Here is a 17,431-nt window from a genome sequence, read left to right as displayed (position 1 = left end):
AAGTGCGACGTATATCAAACAAAGTTTAAATCATCTCTATCGAATAGTCATAGTGCATCGTTTAATGTGAGTGGAGAACAATCTTCAGGATGGCGTCTGGTAAGACACAGACTTTGTATTTGATCTATTTGATTTGAGGTTATAATATTTTGTATTATTCATGTTGTCGACAGGATGTTCGGACAGGTATGCGTAGATTCGTCCATTCTTCTATCCATTACCTCATTATCAATGACTGTGAAAACTGAAGGGAGTTATCGATTGTTCTATACCAACCTCGTGGAGTTTAGGCACTGAATTACACATACCGACCGTTTGAAGGTTTATATCGACCTTGTAGAAGTTTATATTTATGAATTTTAGCGAAAAACGTTCGCAATTACTTCCTTTTGATACTACTATGACAAGCAGTGACAGTGATTCAGGAGTCATGATAAATTCGTCTAACAGATGATTGCACTCGCTTGATTCTATTGTTCGGATTATTTAGCAGAGAGAGATAGAAGTGAACATTACCATGACTGACGGCCTTTTATTATTAGTCTTATTTGTTCATCGTCTCTACAATTCTATTTGAACCCGAGTTTTCCGTACTCTCTGTCCCTTTTGTCATTGCCTTCCATTCCCCTTACTTACCTCCTTCTTACCACTGAGTATTAATGTGCATGTGTTTGCCTCGATCATAGAGGAAATAGTCACTAATATGACTGAAATTATCATTCTCCTTCCCATTTACCTTCATCTGCTTCTTCCTAGTAGTATTTTTTTAAACATCACTTTATTGTTCAAACTTGCACAACAAAGGAGAACAATAGCCCAGGACAATTCCATTTTACTGGAAAATGCAGGGCATTAAAAGTACATACATGTAGATATACAGTGAATGTTATATAACATCAACAAAAATTAACTAATTTTACAACATAGTGAAAGCTGAGGAGTGATGGATATTCCTAGCTATAAATAAGAGGAGCTAAATATTGAAATTTCATTTGATATATCAACTTAATAAATACGAAGCATACATAATGAGTATTATAAAAGTTTGATTTGAGTTAATGTTTAATACAAAGAGGATTCTATCAGTGCCAGGCAATGAAAAGAGACGAGCAGTAGAAAAAAAAAAAATATAAGACTGGTTACAAGGTGTATTAACCAATTTGTGTGTGTGAGTAATTACATACTTGAAATGCGAAGGGGAATTTTGGTTTCCCATTTATTGGCATTCTTTGAGTAGTAGATAACAAACGAAGAAACAATAGATAGTTTGGATAGAGTCTGTCGAACTTGTTTCGCATTGACAGGTTTTCCAATTTCTTTCAACAGCTGCTTTAGCCTCGTCACATTGTCCGGCGAAATATGACCTCTAGAGCCGATTTCCAAAGGAAGATACACCACAGAATATCCATTAGCCTGTATATCGGCAACTAACGGGGCATATTTGTTCGATTTATATTCATGTGCCTTAACTACATTCATTTCAAAGGGAACTGACAATTCGAGTATGAGGATTTTCTTTAAGTTCTTCCAAAAAACACAAATGTCTGGGATGAGGTTGGTTTGGGTACACTCTAGTGGAATTGTGGAGATGCCTTCTTTTGTCCATCGCTCTACTTTCAGGTCTGTGTACATAATAGTGTCGCTAAGAGAGGCGATGCCTTCTTGAATAATTTCGGCAAGATACAAAAGTATGTTGTCATGGCGCCAAGTATAGCGTCCCTCGTCAAGTGACACAGGGCATGCGTTCAATACATGGTGTACTGTTTCTCTATTTTCACATTTTTTACAGTTTGCTGATGCCCTTTTACCCCATCTAGTAAGGTTTGCATTCGTATTAAGTGTATCTGAAAGCGAATTCATGAGAAATTTTGCAACTTTGTTGGGTAGGTTGTATATCAGGCTTTTCCATTCTACTGATTTTGATTCCAAGTTTGCAAGTTCAAAAAACTTGCCTTGGACTGAAAGTGACTGGATATGATTCAGCCAGTCCTGTGATCTTTTTTGTACTAGAGAGTCTTTAACCTGTTTCTTCAATTTTGGAAGAGTGGCATTAGGGTCTTGAAGCGATTGAAAAACATTATGACTATTCACCACCGTTGATTTTTTTCTGGTCCACTGAGATTCTCTTTGAAGGGCAACATCTAAGCAATGATTAACCTTAGCATCACCAGTTGCTCTTACTCTTGTGTAGTTTATTGTGTGAGCTTCATAGTATAGATCATAAATGTTGAGTATGTTAAGACATTCTGGCATATGAAGGAAGGCCAACGTGGCCGGTCTGGCAAGGCCAGACCATTTTTTCAAGTATCTATTGCATAAAGCATCAAGTAGTTTTAGATGAGTATCAGTGAGCTCATTGACTGTGAGGTGGAATCTCAGTGATGGCAGAAAATAGTCAGCAAATACTTTCAGTTTGAATTCATTACGTACCAGAGCTTTATCAATATTTGTAACCCCGACTTCAATCATTGATTTTACATACTGATATTTATCATCTGATGAGTTGTCATACGATACAAGTGAACCTAGAAATTTGAACTCTTCCGTTTTGAGGGTTTTAAGTTCGATATTATCTAAGTGAAATTTCAAGTCAGTTGGTGAACCTCCAGATATTGAAAGGGTTCTACACTTTCTCTGTTTCAATTTTAAGCCAAGCGATGAAGTTCGACTAGAGATTGTATTCATGAGTCGTTGATGGGTTCTCTTATTGCCTGTTATTAAACAAAAATCATCTGCAAATGGTGCAGTGATGAGCTTTTGGCCATCTAGCTCGTATCCAAATCGGCTGTTTTCCGACAGAACTTCAATTATTGGATTGAAGCAAAGGAGAAAAATTATCGGCGATAACGGATCCCCTTGGAATATGCCCTTTTTAAAACGAAACTGTTGTGAGTTCCATTCTTTAGTCGAAACAAAACCATTAAGGGAAGAGTACAGGTTCATGACATAATCAACAATCGGTCTAGGAATATTATTACGATTAAGACTGTATTCAATTAGATCATGCGGTACTGATCCGAAAGCATCTTCAAGATCAAACCAAGTAAAGTGTACCGTTCTACGGGACTTTTTCGTGTGTTTAATAATTTCATGAACCACTGTATTGTGGTCAAGACAACCAGAAATACCATGCAAGAATCCCTTCTGGACAGTGCGATCTACAAAATCATTATCAGTGACAAAAGTTTCAATTCTATTAGCAAGTATTTGGTGAAATATCTTGCCAGTCGTACTTGACAATGCTATCATTCGAAAATTCTCAGGTTGGCTTGTATCACCCTTTTTATGAATTAACGATACTCTACTCCGAGACCAAGATTGCGGGGGAACTGGGTTGCTTAATAGTTTACTGTAAAGTGTTGCAAGAAAATGATGGGTACATGGCAGTTTTTTAAGCATACCGTAATAAATACCATCAGGACCTGGGGAAGAATGGGAACTTTTCCTTTGGAGAACATTTTTAACGTCCTTTGGTCTAATGGGATCTGTATTAAAGTCCGAAATTGGGTTCTTGAGCGGAGGAATCCAAGATAGACTAGAAGGGTCAACACTCGACGGGGACTCGTAACGTGATTTGAAGTAGTCATTGGCAGTATCTGCACTGCAAGTGGGCGTGGCACTACGAGAGTATAGAGAGTCTTTCACGATCTTTTTGCTGTAGTCCCAAAAGTTTCTTCTGAAACACCGTTCTTCATGTTGCGCATTTCGCTCACAGGTTTGCTCATCGCGTCTTTTCTTAAGGTGAGTGTAGGTTGCGAGAGCTGCATGAAACATGTCTCTATCTTCTTTCGAGCTGGACTGCCTGAATGCACGACGGCGAAGACGATTCTTTATCTTCCGTGCCTCATCCAGAAGCTTTGGTTCACGTCGGGCGAACGATCTCTGTTCATTCTGATTGTTGACAAAGTCAGGTATTTCAGCGAAGAAATCTTGAAGAATAGATTCGAAGTTAGAACCCGCTTCAGCTGGCGTGAGCGTGTCTGTTGCTAGGTCATTATGCAATAGGCGTAGACGATCCGCGAGTCTGGTATTCAGAGAATTCCATTCTGCACCTGGCAACTGGGGTAGTGAGAACTTAATAACTGTTGCCAAAAGGCAGGCGGTTGCAAGGATAGGTATCATGACGCTAACTCTAATAGATGGGACTGCAATCTTGAATGCATACAATTCACAAGTCACAGCTCATAAAGTAATTCAATATCTACCGAAAACTAGTAAATACAAAGCAACCTAAATATAAATGACAACTCACCAGTTACATGGTTCCAAAGTAAATCCAATAAAATCCTAAAATTAACCTAAAGTAAAATGCAGAATGGAGACAGAAAGTGCAAGTTTGCAAAGGCTACATGGCCATGTCATGCCTCCATTTTGCAAAAAATACTATAGTAGTAGTAGTAGTAGTAGTATACTATAGTAGTAGTATACTATAGTAGTAGAAGTAGTAGTAGTAGTAGTAGTAGTAGTAGAAGTGATAGCAGCAGTATCATTATAATTATTGTCATAATTTGTATCGGTGTTGTTAATAAAAAAAAAAGGTATTATCGTAATAATTTTCTTTATTATTTGTTTAATTATTCATATTATTTTATTGCTATTGCTCTTATCCACATTAACATAACTATCTTAAGTAAAACGTCATATGCCCGCGGGGTCAAAGTGTAGTCCTAGTTTATCATTGTGGTCACGCTAGGTGGGTAGCCTTCACAATAATTATAATCGTGGTTAAAGTGACTTTACACAGTGATAAAACTGTGTGATAGATATTGTATATTCAAATGTATATGAATACAAATACCTTCTATTTGGGGCTTTGATTTTAGATTGGTGTTTCCAGTGTTTTCATTGTTCCACAAACTTAAAACTTCACAAAAGCAGTTCGTGCTTTTGCATGCAAACAGAGTATGTAAATCGACCATGTGCTTCCAATCTGCCTTACACTGCTTCTATTTTCTCGCCTGTTTTTTGACGTCATTTCTAAACAATATTCTTGAACACTTTATCATATTCATTACAGAACACAAGCAATTCACCAAGGAAGGTTGTGACGTAGAGGGCGGTGGTTATGATAACCTTCCTAGCTACGATGAGAGTAATGCGATTTCAGGCTCAGCTCCACCTCAGAACCCTTACCCACCTCCGAACTCTTCTGAGTATCCTATGCAACAGCCTTCTCAATTTCAGCAGGCTTCACAGTACCCTCAGCAGCAGCCAGGCACCTATGTCCCTCAGCAGCAGCCAGACACGTATGACCCTCAGCAGCAACCAGGCACCTATGACCCTCAGCAGCAACCAGGCACCTATGACCCTCAGCAGCAGCCAGGCACCTATGTCCCTCAGCAGCAGCCAGACACGTATGACCCTCAGCAGCAACCAGGCACCTATGACCCTCAGCAGCAACCAGGCACCTATGACCCTCAGCAGCAGCCAGGCACCTATGACCCTCAGCAGCAGCCAGGCACCTATGTCCCTCAGCAGCAGCCAGGCACCTATGACCCTCAGCAGCAGCCAGGCACCTATGACCCTCAGCAGCAACCAGGCACCTATGACCCTCAGCAGCAGCCAGGCACCTATGACCCTCAGCAGCAGCCAGGCACCTATGACCCTCAGCAGCAGCCAGGCCCCTATGACCCTCAGCAGCAGCCAGGCACCTATGTCCCTCAGCAGCAGGTGATTCAGGTAAAACACATGCAGAAGAGAGAAGGGAGGCTGGGAGGGATAAGAGAGAAAGGGAAAGAGAGGAGGAGAAGAAAAATAGAGAGAGAGAGAGAGAGAAGGAGAGATAGAGAGAAGGGACACTTGGAAAGATGACAAGAAAGGGAAAGAGAGGAAAAGAGTAGAAAAGAGTAGTAAGAGAGATATAGATCGTCTGAGGGGAGACAGGAAGATATAAGAAAGAAAGGGAAAGACAAAAAAGTTACAAACAATGGGCTATAATAAATCCCCCCAACAAAAAAAATACGTTGCTGGGGAAGGGGGGGGGGGGGGGAGGGGGGAGGTGCACATTTCCCATTTCTTTACACGAATAGGTTATCAATTATGTTTCAATATTTTAATATCATGCAGCCTTCAATAGAATATGGTATGCGAAAATTCACCGGGTCACTGTACGTTACGCTACCATAATATCGAAGTTTTCAGCACTAAGGCCCCCTACAATTGTACATGTATTTTGTATTTGGGGTCGGTGTATGAGATATTGGCAGTAGGAGAGGTATATAAAATGAAGCAGCAAGAAGAGACTTGCTATTCCGGAGTCATATGAGAGTATTTATCATCTCCAAACTTTGGATAATTAAATCAGTCACATCATTAACACAAGATGGAAAGAGAGCCAGCTAGAAAGGGGGTCTTGATCTAATGGTGATAAAAATTCAATTCCTCCTCCAGAAAGCCTGAACATGTAATATTTATACAGAAGGATACACGTAATATGAGGATAGATAACATTTTGACATGAATGAGGGCCGCCAAAACAAAGGCATAAATGGGCCAGCCAGAATGTAAGGGGCTTAAACGTAGAGGTGGTCTTCCCTGAGAAGTGGATTATGAAAGCGCTCGGTGTTTTTATGTGGAAGGATTATATTAAAAGATATGAACTTCGCTTTTAAGTGCATCTCAAACTGGGCATCCTGTCTGGACATAAATATGAGGGTATTTTATAATAATCTCGGTCTTGGGACAATACTACACGACGGTATTTATAAATGAAACCCTCACACTCTGTTATTGAGGGGGAAGGAGACGGGAGAGAAAGAGTGAGAGAGAGAGAGAGAGAGAGAGAGAGAGAGAAAGTTTGAATTCAACAGCATTTGACGATGATTATAAAAACACAAATTAACTCTACCCATTATAATGATACTAATTATTTTCCTTCTAAAACCACAACTTTTAAGAAATAAATCTGTATGCCAGGAGATGGAATCTTTGTTAAATACATGTGATGGTGCTATGGCTGACATACCTCTGACAAGTATTTTGTCTTAATTACCACGTTTACCATTGTTTGATAAGTGTACATACAACTTGGTAGCTGTACCGGTATGAAACATATAAATACCTATTACGTAAAGATGCCTATCTCGGTAGAACAGCATTATAATCCTATGCTAATGATTTACCTTATAATTGTGAATTCAAACAGGTACCGATCCAACAGAACATAGTTCATGCAAACATGGAGACGATGCCGAGAGACTACTTTGGTTCAGCTCTTTTTGTCACATTCTGCTGCTGTTTGCCATTTGGGATTGTAGCTCTCATCAAATCAATTGAGGTATGATTGACTTTCTATTAAACTAGACTTAACGAACCCTGCGACGTCTGTCAATTCCCCTATCAGACAGTACCCCCGGAAAACAACATTTTTATATATGAAGTCCATATGAAACTATGAAGATGTATTGTTATCATAAATGTTCGTTGTCGGGGTCGGGAGGGGGGGGGGGGCATTTCAAGTAGCTAGATTTTGATTTTATAAAGTATACCAATATTCTTATAAATGCATGTAATTGTGTGCCGTTTGTGTTCATTCAAGCCAACATTTTCATCATTTAAATTCCTTTTATATACGTTCAGATGGTTTATCATCAATTACAATATATTTTCCTTATATAACGAAAATGTGAAGCGCAGTTGTATGTTTAAAGTGTATAAAGCTCGTTTTATTAATATCAAGGGATAGTTTATTATGTTTAGTCCAGTATGCTACTTCGGGTTATTATATATACATTAAGTATATGCACAAGGGCATCTAAATTCGCATGTAGTATACATGATAAATGTAATGATGCATTATTTCTATCATTAATATAGAATAAGAAAATAAGGGGACCTAATAATGATCCTTGTGGGAATCCACATTTAATTGTTAGATATTCCGATGAAAACTTGCACCGCATACTGATGCCGGCATGATGAATAATCTCAAAACCACGTGAGAGCAACTCCTTGAATTCCATGAACTTGAAGCTTTTAAAGCAAAATACTTTAACTCAGCGTATCAAAAGCTTTTGATAAATCCATAACAATTCCCATTACATGTTGGTGTTTTTTGTGTTGCGCAAACCTGCTAAAAATAGCAAGCTTACACGTAGTGGTATATAATATATTACACAACTTCCTGGTAAAATCCCCAGTTTACCACAGTGTGAATTGCTAAGTAGTGATGTCAGGTAAATTATGCGACCGCGAATATGTTCACTCAGATCGACTTAGTATGCTATCAGGAGTATATATTAAAAAGGATAATTTTCACGGGACAGTTCTCCGATGATTCCTTTGGTTTGTAATTGCCTATGGGAAAAATACATCACATAGTAATGATACAAACTGTTTGTTGTTTTTTGTTGCTCTTGTTAGTGTTGGTTTGGTGGTGGTGGTGTTTGTTGGGGTTGATGTTTAAAAATAAAACATGAACAAAATCGGGGTGGTCATTCAATCTCTTTGTTATATTGGGTACTGATCATCACTAATCTTCTGCTATTTTTCGTTTACATGATGTGACATGAGTGTTGTATTTTCTTGCTTTATCTGAAGGTAAAAAACCGTTCAGCAGTGGGGGACTACCGTGGCGCCGCTAAAGCATCTCTTGAAGCGAAACGTTGGTGCAAAATCGGATTTTCGTTTGGCTGTATTTCAGTGGTTGTTTCTGTACTTGTTCGCGTTTTGTCATCCTCTGGATCCTATTAGAAACATGAAGAGGAAAAAAAGGAGGAGAGGGGACCATGATTAGACGGGAAGAAGGGCAGCGTAGTTTAGAATCTATAGTGTAAGATAATAGAAACATGAAGAGGAAAAGAAGGAGGAGAGGGGACCATGATTAGACGGGAAGAAGAGCAGCGTAGTTTAGAATCTATAGTGTAAGATAATAGAAACATGAAGAGGAAAAGAAGGAGGAGAGGGGACCATGATAAGATAGAAAGAAGGGCAGCGTAGTTTAGAACCCAATTGTTAGATCTCAGTCAGTTGATTTCACGACCACATCCCTGACTTATATAGAGTTAGAAACTCCGCCAACGGACCCCTTTTTATCTTCAGGTATTTTGCAATCGGGAGAAAGAAAGAGAAAGAAAGAGTGGGTCAGAGAGTATCTTCTTACTAATACGTGTTACAATACGATACTTAACATTTAATCACTTTTTCAATCGGAAGAAAGTACTTTAATATAAATGAGATGACAGTACTATATACTTTATAATTTTCTGCAACGCGATGACAATTTCTAGTTCTCACATAATTATTCTGTATTTGTAAAAATACAATATTCATTGAGTGATTTCAAGTTGGGTGTTAGTGTTAGTGTTAGTGTTTAGAGCAGTCAAGAGCTCTTAAATCGAGCTAAAAATGTGCTGATGAAATTAAGAGCCCGATACCGATATCAATATCGATAGCTTAACACCACCGTAAACTATTACAAAACAAAAGTAAACACCACTGCACTGCAATTGATTTCACTTGATTTCACGACGATGATTTAAAAATACTACATAAAAACTAAAGATTTCATGAAAAGCACAGAATAAATTTACACTTATTTCTCTGGGGTTATGAAATAACTTATTTTACACACAATAAATGTATGGATCACATAGTAAATGACATGTTGTTTCACATATTCTATTAATTCGTCAGCCAATAAATTAGCGTCGTACGTGAGTTGACTGTTGTTAGGGTACGTGTGTGTGTAGCTTGGTGGATCGGAGGGGGCGCGGCATTCATAAAATGAAATTTTGAAAGAAAGACCCCAGCCTTGGCTTTAGGTATATGAAATGATTCATGTCATGATGTGGATTTAGTCTAGGGCTTAGATTAAACTAGTAATGCTCGTTCTGAGAATGTTTTTCATGTAGTGTAGTACCAATAAAAAAATGTTATTCACTGCTAGCTCATAGAACTAGTATTATAACTAGATCTAGATCTTAGACCTAATTAGCCTAGAATTAGAAGGCTAGATTGTAAAATGAAAGTTGAAAATGTTGTTAAAACCTAATAAATAGACTCTACTAGAAAGGCAAAGAAAAGGTAGGCTTATGCTTTACCTTCTAGGTCTACTTTGAAACGAAATCCCCGTTCGTTTCTAGGTGAGCTTACTTACAAACAAGCACATGAATGACCCATTTTAATATAAGGAAATCCGAAGGGACGAGGCGATCGGTCAGAGCCTTGACGCCGCGCCCGAAGCAGGCGCAGCAGATTTGCTGAGTGCTTCGCTAGACAGACGAACACTGCAAAGGCGCGAATATACAAACAATATTTTGCAATAAATTTAGACCCTACCTTGTTATTCTTCTTGGAGCTGTCTAAATATAGTCGACGGAAAAATCAGTGGTAAGTCAGCATTATTTCTTTGGCTAAAATGTTAAATAATAATTGAAATGATGGATGATGGTTCCTAGAAAACTTCTAATTGTAGACAGTTAGCTCGCTACGCGCATTACGAGACTAGAAGAATGCAACGTACAATCTTAATTGTGTGTGTAAAATGTAGTAAGCTCGACCACACACACACTAGTAGTGTTCACTCCCATGAACGCTATTTAGCAGGTTCTAGCTCACACTCGCGCCGGCCTGCCAGGCCAGGCGGGCCCGTCAGATCAGATGCGCTGTTCTAATGCGCGTGCCGAACCAGTGCATCGGGCAAGCTTTTTTTAGTGTGTGAATTGTAAAAAGGGAAGGATAATTATATAGGGGCGCTGAAAAACAAAGGCTATTTTTGGATTATTTGGTGAATCGGTGTTACATTATTATGTTGAATTAATTTGTTTTATTAGATTCTCTGTACTCTGTAGGCATATACTAGACTAGAACTCTGAGTCTATCTGACTTTACTTTCCTTTGACATAGTCTAGATCTACTCTTCTTCTCCGAGCTCCCAAAACAAGCTGCTAATCCCGTTAATTTTACTAAGTGGGCGTGGTTTTCAACCTCTTTAATATCTGACATTCGGGGGAGAGGGAGGGAGGGGGATCCTCAGATTTGGTTTGGACGGGGGTGTGCCGCTCAAGCCGAAACCACTAGGTCTAGGCCCATCGTTTAGAAATTTTTGTGTGAAAAAGTATGTCATAATATGTGATTAGGCATACCCCCCCCCCCCCCCAGATTGGGAAGCAAGTGACAATTCGGTGAATCTGAGTTATCTGTGTTTCTTAGGCATATAGGGCACATAATTATGCCTACCCATCACGTCCGACTTATAAGCAATATTAGCTAGACTATTCTCATTAAGATGATAGTCATATGAATTGTATTGGACGGCAATATAGACTGAGGCCTAACTCGTTTTTTGTCAAAAATGTTCACGATTACTTATATCGAACTGTGTTTGTATTGTTGCTGTTCTTCAGAGAAAGGAGTATGAGGGGGGGGGGGTGTACAGACATGTAGGCCTAGGCTTGGTTGTATCTAACGATGATGGTTCCTCCTTTCATCAATTCCTCCTTACCCCCCCCCCCCCCCCCCGGAAGTCAATCTCAATTGTTTCAACATGTACGCCCCTATATGGCTCATTCCTCCACATCAGGGCCGTAGCCAGAGTTTGATGTTAGGGGGGGGGGGGGGGAGCACAAACATGTAATTGATCGACATCCTGGGGAGGGGCCTAAACAAGATCAACTGATATTTGGAAATTGGGGGGGGGGGGCACGTGTTCCCCCCCCACCCCGTCCGTGACTACGTGCCTGCTCTACACGCCCGCTCTTCTCCCCCTCCTCCTTCTCTCTCCGACTCTCTCTCTCTCTTTCTCCCCTCACCAGAACGCAAACTACCCGTTGCAGTCAAATGAAAATATATTGTTACACTAATTAACTCATTGATGACTTTGCTAACCCATGAATCTCAAACTATACAAGACTGTTTGTACGCCCATGCTTTAATTTATGATTTTTTTTCCCATCATAGAACAATGGCAAACAGAAGAAAGGCGTGGAATCTTCAGGGCATCATGGCAGTAATGCAGGAGTACCTCAGCTGCCACGACGTGTACAAACAAATGAAACGGAATGGTACAACTAAAGGTTTCCACAAAACGGTAGCTGACAAGCTCAGCTACCAGGAGAACGCAACCGAGAACCTCCTGAAGAACTTGGGCAGGGAGTACCGGGATATACTGCAGCACACTATGGTATCTGGTACAGACACCCGAGATCCGGTACTCCGGGGATCAACGGAGCTGTACTTGCTCTTTGAAGAGTACCAGCAGCTGTATTTCCCAGCTGGAGGACAGGTATGCCTATTGTCATTATTTGTTATCATTATTATTTCATTATTTCATTTTTTTTAATTTGTCAAACCATATATTACATGCTGGTAAAAGAGTGTAAAATAATGATGATGTATTTTATCAACAAGGGAGATATCTTTGGAAAAGGCTTTGTACATCTTTATCAGAAATATATAAATATATTGGGCCTACTTATCATAGGTTAGTAATAATGCATTAGAAACATGCATGAATGGGAAAATTGCATTGGCAAACTGGGATCTTAAAGTTAAGATTGCAAACCAATGGGAACTTTATTATGCATTCACTAACTGGAAAATGGAAATCATTACAAATTTCGCCTATTTGTTTTTATATAGATCAAACCTCAAGCAGTGATTACAGAAGGAGGCGTGGTCATCCCAGGGGAAGTGATAGTCATCCCAGGTGAAGGTGATGAGGAGGCGACGGGAGCCCCATCCACATCGTCCGCTTCTCCCCCAACAAATCGGAGACAGAAGAGAAAGCGTGACGACGAAGTAATTGTCCTTTTGGGAAGGCTTGTGGACGAGATGACGGCACTTCGGATGATGGTTGGTTCCGCTCTGGGGATCGACGTCCAGCTAGGTGAAACCGAGGACAAGGAACAATAACTATCCACGATGTACATAGGGCGTCAAATCGTTTTGCATTAAATATTATTTGGAAACATTATTTGAATTTCGATAGTTATGCTTAGTGTTGTGTGGATCTATATACAAGTTGTTGTTGATTATGTCAGAACAGAGCGACTTATACATAAAGGAGAAGGTGGGTTTTGGGAGGGTCAGGAAGTGCCACAATCTCATAGAGATATTTGATGATACAATGACAAATTACCTATTCAAAAACAGTTCTTTCTTAAACTGCGCGAGGGAGAATTATGGTTCAACGACAACCTGATAACATAACCTTTACATTATGTTTTTGTTTGCTCATCAGTTAATCCAAACTTTCAAAAAATAACATCGATTTGTGTATCTTTGTGAATCGTGGATTTCGAACACTCCCAGAACTAAACATGTCCTTTGCACTTAACAGAAGAAGGCTGAAATGATTCTAATAGTATAACAGAGCAAGTTGAATATTGTCTTTTGAATTTATTAGATATTACTAGATATACAGAATGATATGTATTATTATACACCTGAACGAAAATACAGGTTTCACAATAATAATATTGTGGTCTCCTGCGGCACATACCTGAAATGCAATGCATATTATAGACCCACCCCCCTTCCCCCTCCCCCCCCCCACGGAATGGATGTTATGTATGTATATAATTTACATAATTTAAATACATAGAGAGGGAGAGAGAGATAGAGAGAGAGAGAGAGAGAGAGAGGGGAGACGAATAAGAACTAAGAGGAGGGGGCGAGCGTAAGCAGGCATGGGAACCGACGCCCCCCCCCCCCTAGCCGAAAAAGTTTGAAAAAAGGAAAATCCTGAAACCGCCACTGAGCATAAGAAGTAGAGAGAGAGAGAGAGGGAGCGAGAGAGAGAGCGAAGAAGTGACGGCATTCATTGAGATGAACTGACAAAGAAAAGGTACATTTTCATTTGCAAATTTTTGTACGGTTTCTTAACTACGAGAATGATAGCTTATAAGTAATTTGTATATCGGTTGTGTAGAACTGCCATGGACACGATGAGTTTTGACGCAAAGATAATCCCTCCTTTAGCTGCGAGCCTGTTCTCTTTCATCTGAGCCATCCGCCACTTGAGCTGTGTCGCCCCGATGGTGCGCTCTATCACTTGTCGAAGTCTTGTTATATCATCGTTGAACTGTTGCTGCTCATCAGTGAGGCCGTGTCCCACGAACCGATGACCAACGTTGCGGTGGAGATTCCTGTAGGCAGGGTCCCCTATCGTTATGTATCCATCCGGGAGGTTGTCCAGAAAGTCCATGAAGGTCCTGCTCCATTCAGTGGCGGTCTTATCATGGGTTGACCTGGGGAGTCCTTAAAAAAGTAAAACAAATGGAGATTAGGTGGTGAATATATAGAAGCAGTTTAAAATAATTTACGTGGTTTGAGTTATGTTTAATTTGTGTTCAAAATTATGGGATGTTGATTTCTACTTTGGCTTTGCTTAATCTCTATATTATTTTATTACAATCAATTATGGACTGACATGTTTCAGATTAGAAATACATGGTTGAATAACATTCTCCACCTAAATTTGAGTATTAACAGGAAACTTCACAAACGTATAACAAAACTTATAATTGAGTTAGGTTTAGTAGTTTACAATTTGTCATGGATGTACTGAAAGCATAACTTACCTGTAATGATGTGACGAACTTTGCCGAATTGGTCGGTTACATACTGGGTATTGAGAGAGTCGCAAGACTTCCCATGCCTGCCGCAAAAATATGCGTTTCCCGCATGGTCAGGCCGCTGGATCCGCGCGATGTATCCGTCAATGTAGAGGATAACATTCTTTACCTAAAACAATCAATTGAAAATGATATTAGAATACAACAAATCTATACAAAAAATGTATATGCTTGATAAGGAGAAGGGGTGAGAAGGAAGGGAAAAGGGGGAGAGGGAGGTAATGGTTATGATAATAGACACGCAGAAAGAGGTGATATTATTATTTAGAAAAGAACCGATCCAAATTATAAAGCCGGTATCAAAATATGGTAGGGTGCTCTTTTTCCCGCAATGTGCTGATTTATATCATAAAGGTAAATAGGCGCTAGACTTATATGGAAATATATTTTTAAAAAGTAACAATATAGACTAGTACATTCATTTGATTTATCCCAATTCACAAACACACACACACAAACGCAATCTCTTTCTCTCTCTCTCTCTCTCTCTCCCTCATTTCTCCATCTATCTTTCTCTTTTACTTGACGATATCACCAAAACTATATAATAGGCTTATAGACGTCATAATGAAGTAGAATATTTGCATAGAATAAACTCACTTCGCCATCGGGATATCGAAGTTCTGACGACAAACGTTGCATTTCGTCATGTTGTGGTAGCTGTATATGGTGCCGTGCAATGTCGAAAAGGAAATCGGCTACAAGATGGGTGTGCCGGAATGCTGCTGATGTTGACAATCCGGCACTTCTCCCAACTTGCCGGTAGTACCCACCTCCTGCTAGATAATCCAATAATGTCATTACCATTTGCTCCGATTTCACGATTCCGCGGGGCCCCGCCCCCCTCCACGCATTGAATTCGCTTCCCAGCTCTTCAATCTGCCCTTCGTTAAGGCGCAGATAGCTTTTCGTGGATTCTTCGGTGGAACACGGCTTCCTAATTTTGTTCGGCTGACGCCGAACTTGAGCATTCAACATGATTTCACAGTTCGAAAACGCAAAGCTACACAAGATGATGTTATTGCATGTGATCAGCATGAATATATGCTAGGCTACTCTAATTTAGCAACACTAACACTAACACCGAACTGGAAATCAACATTTGCTTAATCCCTAGGGGTTAGTGTTAGTGAATAGGACATTTGTACGTGAAATACTAACACCAGCCACAAAGGTCGGTTCAGCAGACGACAATTTGGCAAAATCGATAACACCAGCTACCGGAAGTTGACGATATTCAGAGGTCAAAGTCTTAACACCAGCTGATTTCCATTTCGGTGTTAAGGCTGGTGTTAGTGTTTATTAAACACTAACACCAGCCTTAAACACCCAACTTGAAATCACTCATTGTAATGTCCTAGACTATTATTAAATTATTTTGGCTTTGCCTTTAAAATAGAAGCATATTTGCAAATACCCACCTAAGACAAATATTGATTACCAAGAAGAAATTATTTGCAGCATGAGAATATTAACTAAAGTATGTAAACTAATTCATAAAATGTGTGTTGACAAACTTTTGAAGTTCCAGTTTCCCAAAGGAAAGGGAAAGGTATTCTTTCCAAATCAGTTGTTAATTTGAAATAAAATGTCCATCATTCCGTTTAATTGTTCCTTTTCGATAACTTTAAGGTATTTTCAGTTGAAAATAACTCATAGTATTCTTGGTGTCAATAAGTATTTAAAGACTTTTAGTTCACCCCATTCTGATTTATGTACTTTTTGTTCAGAAGACATTGAATCTATAAAGCAGTTATTTTGAAATGCCCCGTAACTCGTCCATTCTTAGAAGATTAAAAAAAACATATCCTACAAAATTAAATTAAGTTAACATGTAATGACTTCATTTTTGGCACCCAATGTGAAAATTATTCTGTTTTTAATTTAGTTATTTTGTATGTAAAATATTATTTATTTTCAACTAGACATTTGAAGGGATCTTTATCATTTTCATGTTTTAAAAGAAATTTAAATATCACTATGAAGTTGAACAAACAATCTATGCACAACGAAATAGGTTTACTTCTTGATAGATGGAGGTAGGTCTAACTTTTCTAAATACTAGAATATTTTTTGTCATTGTGCCTTTCTTTGTCAAATGTATGTATCCATCATTTTGTTCATTTGCTAAATATTTGTTTTGCTCTGAGAAAAATTGAATAAACATTTTATTTGAAGAACGAAACAAAACGCGGGGTAGTGATCATATTTTTTTCCCTCGTATTTGACCTCGAAAATGTGAAAATCGTGCCGACCAATATCTCGCTGGGTGGGGGGGGGGGGGGGGGGGGGGGTGTAGTGAGCATCATTTTTTTTGGAGTATATGACCCCGAAAATGTAAAAATCGAGCCTACCAATATTTCGCTCAGTGGGGAGGGGGGGGGGGGGGTAGTATGCATAATTTATTTTTTGTATTTGACCCCGAAAACTTTTTTTTTCTTTTTCTTTTATTAAAAAAACAAAAAAAGCCAGGGACCCCCCCCCCCCCCGTGGATCCGCGCCTGAGTGTTGATCCAATAGAAACAAAATAATTATTAAGTTCATTAGCTATGCCCTCATCTGAAGACACAACTGTATTTGTTCCCTCATCACAAATAACTAACTGTTCAATCTTTGTATTCTTATTTGTATAATTTCTACTAATTAACTCTTTGATAATTCCCCAGGTCTTCCTCATATTATTTCTATTTTTGCTAAAGGATTCGCTATAATACATTCTTTTAGCATTCTTTATGATAGTTACTAACATTTTTCTATATTTCTTATATTCATTTCTATACTCTTCATTATAATTTGATGACCTATATTTGTTATACAGATTATGCTTCTTCCTGATAGATTTTACAATACCTGTT

The 17,431-nt window shown here is 39.1% G+C and overlaps 3 protein-coding genes across 3 annotated transcripts; 2 read left to right on the top strand and 1 right to left on the bottom strand.

The window, feature by feature from the left end:
• The first annotated feature begins 89 nt into the window (after nucleotides 1-89).
• On the top strand, nucleotides 90-6,399 carry LOC105446967 (calcium-binding protein P-like). Its single transcript, XM_030993601.1, has 3 exons — nucleotides 90-99; nucleotides 5,018-5,679; nucleotides 6,391-6,399. Exons 1-3 carry the CDS (start codon nucleotides 90-92, stop codon nucleotides 6,397-6,399), a joined length of 681 nt encoding a protein of 226 aa, XP_030849461.1.
• A 5,322-nt stretch (nucleotides 6,400-11,721) lies between these two features.
• LOC115927186 lies at nucleotides 11,722-12,913 on the top strand. The gene is made up of 2 exons (XM_030992680.1): nucleotides 11,722-12,223; nucleotides 12,580-12,913. The coding sequence occupies exons 1-2, from the start codon at nucleotides 11,813-11,815 to the stop codon at nucleotides 12,850-12,852; spliced, it is 684 nt and encodes a 227-aa protein (XP_030848540.1). The 5' UTR covers nucleotides 11,722-11,812; the 3' UTR covers nucleotides 12,853-12,913.
• A 1,536-nt stretch (nucleotides 12,914-14,449) lies between these two features.
• LOC115927188 lies at nucleotides 14,450-15,577 on the bottom strand. The gene is made up of 2 exons (XM_030992681.1): nucleotides 15,177-15,577; nucleotides 14,450-14,685 (listed from the first exon to the last, which is right to left on the bottom strand). The coding sequence occupies exons 1-2, from the start codon at nucleotides 15,552-15,554 to the stop codon at nucleotides 14,485-14,487; spliced, it is 579 nt and encodes a 192-aa protein (XP_030848541.1). The 5' UTR covers nucleotides 15,555-15,577; the 3' UTR covers nucleotides 14,450-14,484.
• Between the last annotated feature and the right edge of the window lie 1,854 nt (nucleotides 15,578-17,431).

The sequence above is a fragment of the Strongylocentrotus purpuratus genome, unplaced genomic scaffold (assembly GCF_000002235.5).
Source record: "Strongylocentrotus purpuratus isolate Spur 01 unplaced genomic scaffold, Spur_5.0 spur5_scaffold_20, whole genome shotgun sequence".
Taxonomy (NCBI): domain Eukaryota; kingdom Metazoa; phylum Echinodermata; class Echinoidea; order Camarodonta; family Strongylocentrotidae; genus Strongylocentrotus; species Strongylocentrotus purpuratus.
This window is presented reverse-complemented; position numbering and strand designations above follow the sequence as displayed.